The sequence below is a fragment of the Scatophagus argus genome, chromosome 6 (genome assembly GCF_020382885.2).
Source record: "Scatophagus argus isolate fScaArg1 chromosome 6, fScaArg1.pri, whole genome shotgun sequence".
Taxonomy (NCBI): domain Eukaryota; kingdom Metazoa; phylum Chordata; class Actinopteri; family Scatophagidae; genus Scatophagus; species Scatophagus argus.
The window spans coordinates 23,249,047-23,267,038 of record NC_058498.1 but is presented as its reverse complement, the minus strand read 5'-3'; the positions used below and the strand labels follow the sequence as shown (position 1 = coordinate 23,267,038).

Sequence of the window (17,992 nt, the reverse complement as noted above, 5' to 3'; positions counted from 1 at the left end):
AGTCTCTTTATGATCAAACACATGATAAATTTTCAAAAATGCAACCAGTCAGTGATAAGAACTATAAAACACCTAAATGTGTTATGTACCGTGTGCTATTGCCTGGTGTCTCCGTTCATGCTGCTGTGACTCTCTCCATCTTCCTGAAACATTACATCCTAACTTATAAAAAGAATTGTCTCACTCACTGGAAGAATCACTTACACAGCTTTTCATTGTTTATCTATTGGGCTTTGCCATTTTGTTGCTGTCACAGTTCTTTCATCACATAAAATCTCCCCTAGGACAGAGCTTTCATTTTGTTGTATGCCCTCTAATTTTGCTTTTTTTGCACTTTGCACCATTGAACATACTCTATGACAACCTCTGACCTCTCTGATAGTATGGGGTTATTGTTATTTGCAGCCAGCGTAGAGTATAGACAAAAGTATTGGGATAGGACTTTTGGCTAGAACCCTTACTAATTTAGAATGTGATGTCATTTAAGTTCCTGTTGGTGTAATGATCAGGTGTCCCAATACTTTTGTGTGTATGAATTAGAGTATAAAATGTAACCTGACCACATTTGAACTTTTGGTGAGCATACGTTTTTCTCGCAAAATAAAGAAAATAAAAACATAATAAAAATCCTCAGATCCTCTGTTTACAGTTTCCATTTGGCAGAGGTCTTCACCCCTCCTTATACATAGATAGATAGATAGATGGATTAATGGATAGATACTTTATTCACCCCCAAGGGAAATTCACGATGGCCGTTGCAGGGCTGCCCTCGGCCTCAGTGACTCAGACCCCACCCTGTTCCCTTCAAACTTGCCAGTCCTGCCCAGGTCACTCTTGTTATGTATTAAGGCATACAAGAACATTTGTGTACATACTGAGATCTGTAATCCGATGCTGCCCTCTAGAGGTCGGATGTGTTACATGCGTTGATGCCTTTTCAAACTGACGATTCTCTCAAAGATAAATACGGCAGGGGCCGCACGACGAAGCGGTCTCCTAGTGGTCTCTTAATGTTATAACTGTAGTTAGTTGAAGTAACCAGGAGGGTATAACAACTCTAGGGTAAATGGCTGTACTTGTGGAAGTGCAAATGTGATGCTTTCTTCCCCAGAGATATGTAGTATATGTACCAAACAAAATGCAAGATATAAAAATACAGAATGGTTCTACATGGGCAATACGGGATTTTGTCATTGAATAAAGAAATGTAAATAAATTCTGAATCTACAGGGGTATCAGTAACATCAAGGGACATCGAGTCCACACACAATTATACAGAAAGTATTATAAAACAACTAATGAAACTGCAACCAATGAAAAACAAACTTAAGGCGGACTCTATGAAATACTTACAAAATGACTAATTTGAAATTCTCAAATAAATAAATAAATAAATAAAAGAGGGAGAAAAAAAAACTGAATACAGAATTCATTAAAACATTCATAAAACAAAGTAGTAAATAACTGTTCACTAGATATTTCCTTGAGCATATGACCAGCTACTTACTGAATGATTTCATTATCTGTTCTATTCATTATCAGATTCTACCTTCCTTGTTTCCCTGTTTTACAAAAGGTTCCACAAATGTGTGCTGTAATTCACAGCCTGGCTGAAGTGGGTAGCCTGTATCTTTAAGTGTGTGGAAGAGAGAGAGTGAGAGCCAGAGACAGAGTTAGCAACAGTTCATTTAGGCCCCACAGCAACCAGTAATTGTTCATAAGTGTACCATCAACACACCAGGGAGCGCATTTAAACATAAGCATTTGTAACAAGATAATACTGGAGCACAGCATTGAACAGTGAACACATAGCACCAGATGCAAGTGGTGCCTGATCATCTGGGTGCTTCAGGATGACATTTCCTTTAGTATTCTTAGTTCCAACTTCTTTTATGGGAAAACATACTTAGATTCCCTTTTAAATCTCTCTATTGGCTCTGAAACAAAGGCTAAAGGATTCATCATGCTGGTGATAATGCAGTGTCACATAATGTAGTTCATCCTTGCTTATAAAAAAAAAAGTTTGCTTATTTTCTCTTTAAGACATCTTGGTTAGAACATTTTTAATTACATATTGGACTGAATTACCATGATTCAAATATCTGGGAGTGTACTTTCCACTGAGCTTGTCATTTCGTTTATGTGCGAACTGTTTTGAGACCAGTCCCTCGTCCCAAAATGCCTTAGTGCAGATGAATGAATAGGTGTTGGCTATAGGAGAACAACTATCCATACACCAACAAAAGATCAATGACTTCATCCCTCTGGAGCAGGAGGCAGCCAGTGGAACCTTTATGACTCCCTAAAGGATCTTCTGTCCTTGAAAAACAATGGAGAAATTGGACAGATTGATTTCATATTGCATTGATAGCACCCACACTATAAATTATTTCATGCACAAACACACACTCACTCAGTTGTCTAACTGGTGTGGGTTGTGGGTTTGTCACAGAAGCATTGGTTCAGTTCTGGAGGTGGTTTTTAAATAATTTCCACACCTCAAAAAGTACCTGCTGTTGTTTTGGAAGGTTGTTGTTTCATCTATGCCTTGTAGGTGGAGACATTTACTCAGAAAGTCCCTCAGACATACAGTATCTGCATGCACACGCATACACACACAATATGAGAGGAAGCTAAGTCCCAAATAGGCGGAGGCGTTAAGATTTAGAGGTTCACCTCTGGAGTCAGGGCACTGAGAGCCATTCCCTGTACTCTGCATCAATATGAGAGAGAGCCGGGCAGGCAAGGCCGACTGCACCAGAATAAAACACGCTAACGTGAAGCACCAACCATTTATGGCCCAGCAAATGTGATTTTTCTCTTTATGGCTGAAATATTAATGTTTCTATTTTGGTATGCTTCGAAAGAAAACAGCAGTTTCCAGGCCCTGAGCTGCCAACACAGAGGGAGTATAGAGAGACGAGGGAATTTAATAAGTAATGACAGGGCAAATAAAAGGGTGGGTAAAGTATGACCTTCAGTCAGCGACTTCTGAAAGGCAAGAGCAAAGCCAATGGAACAGACATAAAATGTTTTTTTAAGATTATTTTAATCCCATTCTTACCATTTTTCCTGGAAGAGCATCCACTTTATGATTCATTACATGAAAAGCAAAAAGTACCGTCTGACAAACAGAGCCCTACACTGCTGGAATGAGGCTGTTTTACTTGTTTGTTTTTGGTTTTTTTTTTGCTGTTAGAGTTTGGTAGTGGGATTGGGTTTGCCGAAATAACTGCTTCTCCAACAGGCTGATGCCATGTCCATTCACACCTAGCTCTTGTACATCACATAGGAGCAAGTTATTGCTTGAAGAAAATATTGTGTTATTTTTTTAAACTATTTCAGCAGTGCCTCTAAACCTCTGCCCTGTTTTTCTGCTTGGGTTTATTATCCCTAATACTATGAAGGAAATAACAATCTGTTACTGAAATGAGTCACATTTTGGGAACAAAGTGATTAGTAAACGATATTGTAAAATTTTGTTGTATGATATATTCTGAAATGGGAGGAATGGCACCCTGGAAAAAAAGACAAAACCTAACAGGACCTTATATAGCGTTATGGGTGATGATGATATCTTCTTTCCAACTACTGTTTCTTGTGGAGAATAAGTATGGTAATACTAGGATCTCATTTAGCTAGAGTCTGGTCCACGTGTATTTGATGTGAAGACTAAAGGTCTGAGACCCTCAGAATGCAAGGCGAGGGGAATAACAGACTTGTTCTTTTGCTGGGTTCTTTTGCTCACAAAAACATCCAGATACAAAATTCTGTGATAACAAAACTGTAATCCAGAAATTGCAAAGTAACCTTTTTTAAAACTCTGTAAGTTTTTGTGAAATTTGATTGTCGTATTTGAATGACTATTTTGAATTGATATTCATGAATGGTATGATGTCATAATTTGGAGGGCAGGTGAATGCTTCAAGCCTTTACTTAGTTTTACTCGCAAACTTTCCTGTATGTTTCCATTTCTTTTTTTTCTACGATGTGTTCACGGACAGCTCTGCTCGGCACTTCTTTACTCATTCGTTGAGAAGCAGACAAGCTAGGAATGTTGTATACTGAAAAGCAGCCCACTGATGCCTTCTGTCTGTTACATGACACAACATCCCTTACAGGTTGCAGCTGTCTCTCAGATCATCCCAGCTCCAGGAAGAGCAGGAGGCAAGCTTCTGACAAAGGAAGAGTAGAACACCCTCAGTAACCCCAGTTGTGTGACTGTTGTCTTTTTAGCAAGAAACACCCTGGACTTTGTACAAAGTTGGAGAGTGTAAGAACCCAGTGGTTTAATGGTGAGGATGGGAGTTCTGAAGTGCTTCCTGCTTACACTGAAGCTAATTGTCGATGATCTGGGACCAGCACCTGTTTGAAAGCTGGCTGCTGTTGTTAAATCACAATGTCTCGCTCTTTTCTATGTATCAGATACAGAAGATGTGACCAGGGTGTGGTGTTGTGAAGCTGAGCTGAGTAACAAATTGGTGATTAATGCAAGAAATTATTGTAGCTGTTAAGTAAAGTAACACAATTGCTTTTTCAATTACTCCACATCGGATAAAAGATTAATTTTACATAGGTGACCCTTTTAATATTTATATGTCATTAAAATATAGCAGAGACCTAGAATAAATGCCTCGTTTTATCTGTTTTTGTTTTTTACAGTAAAAGTCAGAAAATGTATTAAAATACCCTTCAGAGCATTTACCAAGATTTCCAAAACTTCTCAAAAAAATAGTAGTATTGCATTTATTCTTTATTTCCTCTCTTCACAGGAGTGTAATACTAAATAAAGCAGTACATAATTAATTCCAGTTCCTAAACACTGGCCTTAGGGAGATGTTTCTCCACTGCAAAGCCATTGGATCTCGTTAATGTCAAACTTGAACAACTTGTGTAGTCTGTTTTTGTAGACTGTAGTTCTGTAGACTGATCTTTTGAGCGGGGTTTAAATGAGAGTTTGATGGAAACCTATGAAGAGTTAGAAGAAGGGGACATGTTAGGAGACCCCAAGGTAAATTTGTTGATTAGGATGGACTCTGGTCACATAAATGCCAACCTACAAAAAGACCTGATGAGTTTCAGACAGACACATCAGCAGTTTGTTTTCTTTGATGAACCCCATTCACATCACTGCACCATTTTCATGTCACAGAAAAGGTCATTTTGGATAGTGTGATCATCTGTCTTAATTATTCCAGCATGTATGCCTATGTATGTCAGACTGAACCCCCTGACTTGTTCTCAGATGTATTGATGACGTTGGAACTTGTCCCAGCCAAGGGTGCAAGTTTTCTTTTTATCCTGCCGCCATATTCCAGACATTAGAAGAGAAGAGAAGAGTTGACGTAAATGGTTTATGTGCCCATCAGAGTTGCCTTTTGCTATTATACTGAGCTCACAGAAATGAGCAGTAGTAGATTTTTCCGTTTCCATTTTTTCCATCGGTTTGCCCACTCAGCTCTTACTGGTAAAGGTTTGTGGGGAGTGTACGCTGCCTAAAATGAATTGTTGCAGACACTACTCAAGGTTAAAAATGGGACCTCCAATGCTATTCCTAGGCCAATATGACATTTAAAGTTAATATTCTCAATACATATGCAAATACTCAGCATATATACCTCCTGGTACAAAGAATTTTGGTTGTGCAACACATTTTATGGCAGCTTACTTTTTGTACAGCCTTTTCAGGACAGTACAGACAGGACAAACTTGTCCACCAGGTCACACCAAATGTATGCATGCTGTGTAAAGAATAAAGTCACACCTGCTTCTCCCGTATGGGACCTCTCACTTCTTATGAAAATGAATTTTCTTCTCTTCTCGATACACCTTGATAACTCTACTCAGCCATTGTGAAAATAGGCCTGAATGAAGCTTTGGCCATTACAACCACTATTTCAACCACACATAGATATGTGAATGAACACAACTTTGCGCACGCAAACACACACTTTTTAAATGAATCTCATGCACCGAACTGTGGAATTGTGTTGGAAGGCAGATTATTCACGGAGAATCGACTACAATTTCACGGCTTTCTGGAAATAATTAGCGTGACATTTATTCGGGCTTTATAATTGGCTAAGACTCCAGACCCTCACCTCTAATAAAGTTGTCATTGAACCTTTAATGCTGCTTGCTCCCATGACAGCAGGGGGATATTGCAGCCTGGTGCAGGGCGGTCAAATCATTTGGAAGAGGATAATGCAGTCAGGTTTATGGTGCGTGTGTGTGTGTGTGTGTGTGAGTGAGTGTGCTGAGTAGTTAAGTAAAATGTGGCCCTTCCGTTGTCTAAGACCTAGTGAACTTGCTCATCATGAGGTGATGAGACAATTTCTCACAGAACTTTAAAGAGTCCTCTCTGATGTTTTGGCATACAACACTTTTATTATTCCTTTCCTTTTTCTTCAGATTTCCCTTTGTTTATTATGAAACAGACTGCAATGTGTTTTCGTTGCACTCAAACACAAGGGTTACTCTTCACCCAGTTTTCTGGGCATTCTTCTTGTAGCCACATAAATACAACCCTTCTGCACGTATTTGACCCCAAGTCAAATGACTCTTTACTAGGCACAGGTGTGTACTGGCTTTACCTCTGATTGGCTGTGATGGAAACACGACACCCAATCATCCTGTCTTATTTCTCACAATGTGTTTAATTCAGAATGTTCTTGTCATTGAGAAAAAAAAGTTTTAAAAAGTTTTAACTTGTGAGTGCACTATTTCTTAAAGTATTTAAAAGGGCAGCTGTGGCCCCTTTAATGTACTTAAAGGGGCGGCTGTGGTTGAGGAAGTGGAGCAGGGTGTCCATTTATCAGAGGGTTGGTGGTTCGATTTTCTTCAAGTCTGCATGTCAAAGTGTCCCTGGGCAAAACACTGAACCCCAAATTGCTCCCAATGCTGTGTGAATGCATGCAAATGGTAAGATCATGGTGCTAATGAACAGCAGCCTCTGCCATCACTGTGTGAATGTGTGAGTGAATGGGTGAATGTGATGGTGACTGATGACTTTCCTGGAGTAATGAGGTATTTTCAGCAAAAACATGCTAGTATTGAGATTGTCAGCTATGACCTAATGGGCTGAAGCATTAGGTCATAGCTGTTAATGGTGAAGTACAAGTGGAGAACGACAAAGGTTTTAAATTTTCCGAGAGGTCCTATACAAAAACAGAATCTGTGTAAGAAAGGACAATATTGTGTGTACTGTCTAAAGACCTTAAAAAATAGTAATAAAATAATAATAGTTCATAAACCCATCCTTTTATGTATATCTTTGTGCATTTTTTTCTCCAACAGGAATCCACAGCTTTGATTGTTAAATTCAGTGTGTTCTATTGCCTATATTGATAACAAAAACCTGTGTGTGTGTGTGTGTCTCAGGTGGCTGTGACTTTTGCAGTGGGGTCAGAGGTCGGTCTTCAGAGCAGCAGTGACTTCAGTCAGATGGGAAAACCTTTCCTAATGGGCACAGTGGCTCTGGGTGAGAATCAGCTTTGTATAGTATTGCTCACTTACCTTCTTTGTGTGTGCATCTTTTCACCTTTCTGTCCTTCTCACTTTCTCTCATTTTTTCTGGTCCATGCCTACTCTTCTCCAATCCTCTTTTATCTGGAAAGAATAAAACTCAAGGCTCATGACAGACGAGCTACCTGGAGTTAGAGTTGCCAACCAGATTTGGAAAACAAACTTGTAGCACACTCACGACAGAGTAGCAAAATCATGCTCCTATATTAGAAAAAACAAAAGTAGTTCGTTCACTCACTCGAAACAGATGAAGCAAGCTGACTCGAGAGAAGGACTTTAAGTTGGCATCAAGCAAATTCTGACAAACCTTTAGATGACTGAAAAACAGTAACTGGCTCAAGCCGTGTTCATCACAGATGAGGAACTGCAGACTCTGACTGGAGATGTTGGTGAGCAGTAGAAAGTGATTTAAGGACCTCCTGAACCCATCCAACACATTGCGTGATTAAGATTTACCTTGAGATGCTCAAGGCTCTAGACATTGTTATGCTGTTTTGGCTGACACACCTTTTCACTACCACATGGAAGTCTGAGGCAGAGCCTGTGGAATGGCATAGCAGGGTAAAAATTGGGGTCCAGTGAATGTACTCCAAGTATTACACTGCTCAGTGTGTCTGGGAAAGCTCATGTGAGGCTTCTGGAAACGAGGCTCTGACTTAACCTCAGACCCAGGAGAAGATATGGATTCAGGCGCACATTTGACCTGGTTATGGCACAGTGAACAGTTTGCAGTCGAATGTGAAGCAGTTGGCATGAGAAGCAGCATCTCCGAGTCTGAGGCTATGGTTCTCTGCCTGCATACGATGGATTGCTCCCTCTGGGTTGTGAGTGAGCTGTTGCCCTAAGTGAAGGAGTTCGGTCACTTTGAGGTCTTGTTCACAATATGGAGTAAAATATAAGATGGAGTAAGAGATTGACAAGAAGACTGGTGTGGTGTCAGCAGTAATGCAGGCATTATACGGAATTGGTGAAAAGGGAAGCCAGAAGGCACAGCTTTCATTTGACCAGTTGATCTACATTTAAACATTCATCTTCCAGCCTTCATGATCTTTTGATAGTGACTTAAAAATATGGGATAAAAAAAAAAAAGTGTGTGGATTGGGAATATGATCAGGATGTGGGCCTTCTTTTAAAGATATGTCACACTGGTTGGATACCCAGGTGTACACCCTTAACACACCTGAAAGATTGCATATCGCATCTGGTTTGGCAATGCCAAGCAATCCCTTTAGGAGGAAGTAGATCTATCATGGGGAGAGGAACGTCTGTACTATCTTGCTTGACATGCTGTCACCATGACAAATAAGTCCACAGACATCAGAAATGAATGGATTTGTCATCAGCAAGTACTGTGACTTCCTGTAGTCACTGCACATATCAGCTGCACATCAGCTGTGGCAGCCTAACAGGTTGTCACTCTCTTACAATAGTGTTTCTGTGACAGCTCTAACTTAACTTCTCACCAGCTTTTATTACTTTAGAGGACCATTTGAACACTCAAACTGCCAGCTATGACTGCTGCTTTGCAGTTCGCTAGTTGTGGGGACCCTATGAAGACCAACTTAAAACAGTTAATATTAGAGCTAGTATGATTCTTTTGGATATCTCCAAAACTTGAAGCACAGCAATATCAGAAATGGTGAACCATGAACCAAGGCGGACAGCATAAATTTAAAAGATGTGGACATTGATGAATGATATCTGTTAGAATAGACCAACTAACTAACTAACTAGACTAACTACATTTGCACAGTGACTCTAGTCACTGCCTGTACAACATCCATTGCACGTCTGCCCGTCCTGAGTGAGGGATCCCTCCTCTGTTGCTCACCCTGAGGATTTTTTCCTGTTAAAGGTTTTTCTGGGAGTTTTTCCTTAGTCGATGTGAGGGTCGAAGGGCAGAGGATGTTGCTGATGTTATGTTAAGCCCTTTGAGACAAACTGCTTGTAAAAATGGGCTATACAAATAAAGTTGACTTGACTTGACTAGTCCAAAATGTATTTTTATGGGTTCTCACAATGAAAAGTTTATGTATTTTGTATACTCAGACTTTATACCTCACTTAGTCTGTTATACTTTGATAATGATATCAACCTAGCTTTTCTGCAACTGCATTATGTGATCTCTCTTATGTTAGCTCACATCTGATGTAATTGATTATGGTATTTGTAGATAATCTCTATCTGATATGTGCAATATCTGATTGTAACACGGTAATTTAATAAATGTGTTTTATTTATTTTTTATTATTTTGTCGCTGTATGAATGACTGTAGCGTGGGGGACAGTGATGACATACTGGTGTGCTTGCACAGTTTGATCAATAGTTATGAAACGGTCAAAGAAGCCCACAAATAGATGTACCATACGAAGGTACAAACACATTTTCTTGGTGCATGCAGTAAATTAAAAAAATGGCGAATATCACACAGTTTGTGAGACTGACCTGCTGTTCTGTTTTTGTGTCCACAGGAGGGATTGTAAACGTGATGCCTCTGCTCTTCTCCCAGATCTCACACAACAAAACACAGGTAAATCTAGTCCTCTGTTATATCCTGCACTGTCTGCTGATCTCTAGACTCAACGTTCTGAATTCAGAAATTGCTGGGTTGTTATTTTTCTGTTCGTACAAAAGCCCTGACCACAGCCTTTCAGCTGTGGTCATCTCTCTCAGCCATCCTGTGACACCAGTGAGGCTGGCCACTATGGATGTGTGGCTATACTCCTCGAGGACAGTACTCTGGTTGTAGTGGACAGCTCAACTTTGTGAGTAATACAGCTTATAGGAAATTTTGAGGAGACGTTGCCTGCTTTGGTATTATATGAATAATCAGCTTGGACAATGATGTGATACCCTGAATGCGGTGCTTGGTGTTGAACTTAGTACCATGCACTTTATATTACCTGATTTGGTCAGCACTGCTGGTTCTTGTTGACTGTGACTCACCATTCCCTAACCCTGCCTTCTCTCTGGCTCTGTCTTTATTGGTGAGGTCAGAAGTGCTTCTGGTTAGGGCACAGCTCTTCAGCTCTTCAGCTCTTCTGGCGGGCACAGACTCTGGTTTTTCTTGGGCAGGCTACATCTGCTGCTGTAATGTGAAAATTAGGTGTTGGGTGCATCAAGATGCTGCAGAGTTGGTGGCATTAATTCTTCAGCTGGGTGTTATTAAACTGTTGCAGAAGGACAGGGAACAGTAAGATGACATGATTAAAGAAAGTCACCAATTAAACCACAAGTGGTAAAAAAAAAGAAAAAAAGAAAAGAAACATGGAAAACATTATGCAAATATGGCATTTAGGTTTGTTTCATGTAATGATTTGAGAAAGGTTACAGTCTTCTTATCACTTCACACAGATCTGTCTATGTTCTTGTCTCTTCATTAGACTGGAAGCCTGGAAGCTTGAGTGATGTCACATGCTTTACGTAGGTCGTGATTTATTTGCAAAGTCTGTTCCTGTTGTACTTAAGTTGGATTTTCTTTTACTTTCTTCTGGTAACCAACAATGTTTTCCCTGTAGCAGGTTAAAAAAAAAAAAGGTGTATTTTCTTTTTGATTTCCAGCCCAGAATTTCCACTCAGCTTCTTTTATGTGCAATTTCAAAATATGCGTAAGAACCAGTGAATGGAAATACACTGCTTCGAGGCAGATGAGTAGCCTGTAAGCATCCTCCTACTTCATTGTCACTGACTGCAAGCCTGCATTTCTGCTACTGCAATTTCTCAATGTCTCGATTCATATAAATAACCACCGAAAACACGACAAAATGTATCATCAGCTCTGACATGATTTGTATGTTTTGAGGTCATTATCTCCGAAGTGTCTTTGAGGATGGATCTTTTGCTTTGAACACAGACATTTTGCATAAAACATACAAAGACAAGGTCAGACCCACCAAGTGTGTAGTGGCTGAAAGCAAGTGTGTCACTGACATGCCTTAAAGAGTGGGTGTGCACAGAGGAGGCAGCAAATTGAAATTTGCATTTTATGTACTGCTAAGGCTGTCTGATAATATTAATGCTTGCTGAGTTTCACTGGTATTATGTTACAGTGATAATATCATTCTGTTTTATCATTTGACACGGTATGCTATAAAGCTTTATAGTGCAGTATTTGGTAATGTGTATTGTATTTTCTTTACCTTCAGATCCTGTGGTTTCGGAGAGCAGTGCTTGGAGGTCTGACAACCTGCACTGTGCTCAACATCCTCTGGTAAGCACATTGTTCTCCGACTGTCCTGCTCTTTAGATTTTGTTCTAAAGATTTTGTTCCGTTTAATGTGATGTAATGTAAGCTAATTTAGAAATTCAAAAAATTTTGATATCAGCTTTTGATATACATAGAGCTCAATTTTTGTTCAGTTTGGTTGTTTTAGAAGTTGACCCCAACCAGGCCTGTAATTCTTTGTCTCTGACAAGGTCGCCAAAGTAATGGAAGTGCAACACAGAATTGATGGAGTATTCCTTTAAAACCCATGTGCAAACTTAGAGGTCATGGACAGCGCACCCTTAAATTAGTACTCTCTTATATCAAGCCGTTTTCTGTCCCCCTTTGGTCCATTGCTTGACCATATCATCACATTCCAGCACCATACTGATAACACACACTGAATATTGCAAAATAGCCCAAATGTTAAAATATAAAATAACCAGAGAAGCACATTTTTAACTCAAGAAAATTGACTGTTGCACTACTGCATGAAATTTCCACTGAGCTATACCCAACAATTGGCTGTATCTGACCTTTGGTGTACTTTACTGATCAGCTTGTGGCAAAACAACTTGCAGCAGCTCCACACAATAAATCTCTCTCCTCTGGGATACTTCTCTGAGATTTATGAGCTTCTGGCTGCGTTTTTGTTTTTTATTTTGTGTCCAACCTACACACCAGATTTTGAAAGCAGTGTTCCGTGGCAAAGCAGTGCTCTATAATGTCACGTTTTTCCACAGGGGAGCTTCATTTATTGATTGACAATAACATTTCAGAGTGATTTCAGGGCTCTGTAAACAGGCTTTACTTTCTCTCAGCACATATACAGAGCCCTTTGGTCAACATATGCACTGCAGAAATCCAAACTACCTTTTACTTTTAGTTCAGAAAATGCAACTTTTCATCTGATTCACCTGAAAGGTGGATGAAATGGCAATTGTGTCCAGTTTCATTTAGTCTGCACATAATTCTTTTAATAGTGATGGTAGATTAAGGGGTTAAGGTGAGTCCTGCTGTGGACAGCGCAGGTTCTGATTTTCAGTTCAGAGTTGGATTTCACCTGCTGATAAGCCATTGGGACAACCTGACAAATTACAACCTCTATTTCAAAACAATTAGGACACTGTGAAACAAAAATGAAACAGAAAGTCATCGTTGTGCATCTTTCTTGAAAAAAACTCAATGGAGAACACTGCAAAGATTTTAATGTTTTACCTCATGAACTTCAATAATTTTTAATATATATGTTTATTATTATTATTGTTTATTATTATGTGTTGTATGCAAATGATTACATTCTGTTTCTATTTACATTTTACAGAGCATCCCAACTTTTTTGGCATTGGGGTTGTAGTCGTTACATCATCAATCAATTTCTGAATATTTGAAGAAGAAATTGATTTTATATGATGTGCAGCTGGGATGGTGATGCAATGTTTAGCTGTGTCTGTGTGGGTTTTCTACGGGTACTCCAGCTTCCTCCCCTCAGAAACATGTGCATTAGGTTAACTGGCTACTCTACATTTCCCCTAGGTGTATGTGTGTGTGTGTGTGTGTGCATGTATGTGGTTGTCCGTCTTTGTGTGTCAGCCCTGCGACTGACTGGTGACCAGTCCAGGATGTACCCCACCTCTGGCCTGTAGTCAGCTGGGATAGGCTCCAGCCCTGATGGATAAGCGATATAGAAAATGGATGGATGGTTGATGTGCAGCTCTCAGGTTGAGTAACCTCACAGTCATGGAGTGAGTCACAACTTCAGCTCTGGTTGGATTTCCACAAGTTTGACTGGGCATTGATTGTTACCCTCCAGTGTTGTACCAAAAAGGTGTTAAAGGGAACTCTTTCCCCTGTGTGTCTTTGTCTGAAACTTCCAAGATAGTCAAGCAGCTGAAGGAGAAGTGAGCAAAGCCACAACCTTACTGGCTGGACAACCATTTCTGACAGGCTGTTGTTGGAGTGAGAAAGGTTCTTTTAGCTTCCCAGAAGGACAAATTTCATCTGCTACACAGTACTCCTCTCCTTCCCAATGAGGAGACTGGTGGGGGATGCTCTGTCCCTGAAGGCAACAAAGCAGACCCGACGACAGACCCAATACTAGCTTAAGGTTCACTCTTCTTATGTACATACCCGTCCATGTAATTCATAGGCTCTTCCTTGAGTTTATATTGTAGGGGTCACAGCCTGTGTGTAATACAACAGGGAATATGTATGATGATTGCATTTCTGTTATTGCAGAGCCCACTAATTCTGCTACCCTGCCACTTCACAAGCCACTAAAATTCTGTGGATGCAGTATTTAGTGCACACCCCCTTTTATGGGGCTCATATTTTTTGACTCCGGTTGGATGACAAAGCGTACATTAAAGAGTCATTATGCTTCAAATGAAGTACAGTATTTGAGACCTCATCTCCCCTAAAATCGATGCCAGGACAGGGGCCGCAGTTGACAGTTTTCTTTATACCCCAAATGTGTGTGTGTATATGTATATATGTATACACATTTGCATTGCCTTCTTTTTCTTTTTCCGGTGATATTGAAGTAGGTATTGAGTATTTTTTTTAAATAGTAGTATCAAAGTTTAACATCCTGGCATTGTGACAGTCTTAGTCTTGTTCATCTCACCAAGGTTGGGTTTTAGACATAGACATTTGTGACAGCAATAAACACTTTAGCCATGAGGTGTGTGTGTTCACAAACATTAACCATCCCCTGACCTCAAATATTTTCAGTTTGTAGATTTGTAAGGACGCGAGGTTCAGCCCAGCAGAGTTGTTTAGACTATATGAAATTCAAATGAGAGTAACATGAATTAAGTGTCATTAACCATTTTGGACCATTGTATGGCCTAATGTCCTGTCTCACATTTGATGGAGCGACACACCTCTGTTTTAATCAATCCACTTGTCTTTACAGAAAATCCTAATAACCCATGTTTCACTTGTGATAACTCCACATAGGTGTAACAAGATGTGGGTAAACTGTAGCCCCAAACCTAGAGGAATACAATGTTTTCTGAAGTAGACTCTTTTTACCCCTAATAAAAAAGAAAGCATTCAGTCATTCAGCGGAAGAACTTACTGCTTTCTTTATATCACACATCTTTCCCCTGGCTCCCTTTTTGTAGACTGCCAGAGTTTATAAACATTTCATATTATCTAATAGCTCAAAACCATAATGGAATAACTGAGCTAAAAAGTTTATGTACTGCATTTGAACTGACGCTATTTGTCCCTCAAAAGGCTTTAAGCCGGGCATAGTTTGTCACTGTAAGTTGACTGAAATCATCATGGCTTACACTGCACAAATGCAAATCCCCTCTCTTGCTTTGTTGTCTCTCACCTCTCTCTCTCTCATCACACTACTTCTTTTTTGGGTCCTGTTCCTGCTTGACATCCTGGTAAGCAATTTCCTCTGCCTCCATTTTTTAGACCATAATTTTGATTGATAATTATCGTCTGGAACATAATTCTGTTGAGCCACCCAGCAGAGTGAAAGACTAGTAGAATAAAATAGAAATGGTGTGTTGTTGGGTGCATTCGAGCGTAGCCACAACAAATGAATGGATAAATCTCTCAGAGCTGAACTCTGCACTGCCGATTCAAAGAGACCAACAGCCGGTGCTGCAGAGAGAGGAGAAAATGTACTTGTCCATGACTTGCTCTCACTCTCTCTGTCTCTCCCTGCAGCCTAACTTTACGGCCTATGGTTTCAAACAAAGAGGTTGTGATTCATCCTGTTTCCCCAGTCTCCTGCTTTTCTTTTTAGAAAATCTTGAAAGACTAGCTGTACCCTAAAGGATTATCAGGCTGATTTCCACCAGCCTTAAACACTTTGACACTCCAGTCCCTGTTGGAGGCCTGACTGGGACTGCAGGTCAGCCGAGATTGTCTCCCATCAGCTGATAATAATAACACATTTGACCTAGCAGTTGTCAGTATACTGTAGTCTCATTTATATTGTTAAAGCCTGTGATGTGCCATCCTTTGAGTAATCAGCGTGAGCATCTTAAATGAGATAGCCAAAACTTAAATAAATCTGTCATTGTGTACACGATGCAGCACAAGACTAATTCGTTTAGTCTTTTTTTTTTTATCGTACCACAAGATCTTCCCATATGAAACTGTCTCTGCAGTGTTTGCTGAGTCGGGTTACAATTACTTCTTCTGATCAGTGGCACATGTGACACTTAGTAAAGGGGAATTTCCAATTCAGTTTGCACCCTCAGCAGATACACTTTACACTTGCTAGATCATTCTGGACACCAGAGAAGTTTAGAGGCAGCAAAATTTCTCACCTGTGTGAAGGATAGAGACGTAACATTAAGAGTCCTCTGGCGTGTTGACATAACAGTATTCATTTAAGTACATCAAGTTTTTATATTCAAATTCAGATTTTATATTATATCCAACATTTAGTTCAATAGTAGTGCTAACAGTTATTATACTGTTCAATATTTTGAATTGAAATTACCAACCAATTGAAAGTCCCAACTGCTCAAATCAAATGTTGGGGGAAAAAGCTGTTTTCAGATTGACACCTAATTTAAAGGTTACACTGTATAAGGGGAAAATTAGAGTAACTTGACAGCATAAATGTTACCTTGCTTGCCACATTGATTTTCCCATAAAGTGGCTTGTTAGCACACATCTAACATAGCAAACCCGCTAAGCTCAGTTAAGTTTCCTTTTTATGTGCAGCAGGCACTCTGCAGATGGACAGAAGTCATAATGACTGAAGTTGTAGCAGACATCAGATTTTATATATATATTTCAGCAAAAAAAGCAGAAGATACTAGCACTAGTTTCATTTCATGCAGGTCATTCACAAAGGCACTGTGTGCATCAAATGGTGAAGTTTGCTTGAAAATAAGCCCATTTTTCTCACTTCAGTATTGATGCAAATGTAATGATTTCTCAGGGGATTATTTACATGAAAAATAGATATTTTTGTAAAGGATTCTTCAATGTTGTGTCAAATTGATTGTTGTTTTTTTTTGTATTGCTTGGTTTTTATCTCTTCACCTCGATTATATCGTGCAAATGACACCAGTCCGCTACAAGGTAACAGGACACACTTCAACACACACATCGGATGGGTCGGTTATTACTTTGTTATGCTTGCTTATGAAAGAAACATCAGATTAACAGAATTTATTAATCCACCTTTCATTTTAGTTACGTGTTTTATTCTTGAAATGTAATGCAGTACAATGCGACTCTTTATTATGACAGATACAGTAGAATTAAAGTAAAATATCATGGAATGGATGCAGTCATATAAACAGCATCACCGACATTGTTTATTATTTATTTCTCTCACCATTGTACAAAACCACACCATCTGCCTCTGGCTGCAGATTTGTGCTTCTGTGTTCACATCGTGCCTCTCTACACCTTCCAGACAACAATATGAGCTCCAAGATGAATCATCTTTCCATTTGGTGAGCTGCTGTCATCATAAATCACAGTGATTGGCTCAGCTGTTTCAGAGCTGTGAGAGCAGTGATGTGACTGGCTGGGAGTGTATTTATTGATCAGCGCACCCTGCAGTCTACTATATATTCCACTTAACCTAGCCCTTTTGCTCTTTATCCTCATGCACGTGAACCCATATAGCAGGCACACTACTTGCAAATGCCGACACTGTTCACTCAATATCTACCACTTTGCACTGGTCATTGTTCTTGCACGATTAAAACGGCCCTGAATCTGAAGCATATGTCATAAGGACAGTAAAAACAAGCTATAACAGATAAAATAGTACCCAGCATCTAAGGAAACAACTTCACTTAATGTTAGTTAAGTGTTCAGTCAGACTCAACAATAAACTGGTCTTACTCATTTCTAGATGTAAATACTGTACATTTTTAGGTTTAACATTTCTATTTTTTTAATCTCTTTAATTTTAGGGCGGCACGGTGGTGCAGTGGTTAGCACTGTCACCTCATAGCAAGAGGGTTCCAGGTTCAAATCCCGGTCTGGGCCATTCTATGTGGAGTTTGCATGTTCTCCCTGTGCCTGCGTGGGTTTTCTCCGGGTACTCCGGCTTCCTCCCACAATACCAAAAACATGCACATTAGCTTAATTGGCTACTCTACGTTGCCCCTAGGTGTGAGTGTGAGAGTGTGTGGTTGTCTGTCTTTGTGTGTTGGCCCTGCAATTGACTGGCGACCAGTCCAGGGTGAACCCCGCCTCTCGCCTGTAGTCGGCTGGGATAGGCGATATAAAAAATGGATGGACGGATGTTTAATTTTACTCAT

At 39.8% G+C, this 17,992-nt stretch overlaps 1 protein-coding gene across 4 annotated transcripts in view; it reads left to right on the top strand.

Annotated features, from left to right (window-relative positions):
• Positions 1–17,992, top strand: part of si:ch211-51h4.2 — a 66,584-nt gene that overhangs the window by 25,248 nt on the left and 23,344 nt on the right. For all 4 annotated transcript variants that reach the window (XR_006843497.1, XR_006843498.1, XM_046390543.1 and 1 more), the window contains exons 9-11: positions 7,381–7,480; positions 9,997–10,055; positions 11,671–11,735. Coding sequence is in view for 2 of the 4 variants with exons in the window: in XM_046390543.1 (XP_046246499.1) it covers positions 7,381–7,480; positions 9,997–10,055; positions 11,671–11,735 (224 nt within the window). In the remaining 2 variants the exon portion in view is untranslated. The remainder of the gene's footprint in view (positions 1–7,380; positions 7,481–9,996; positions 10,056–11,670; positions 11,736–17,992) is intronic.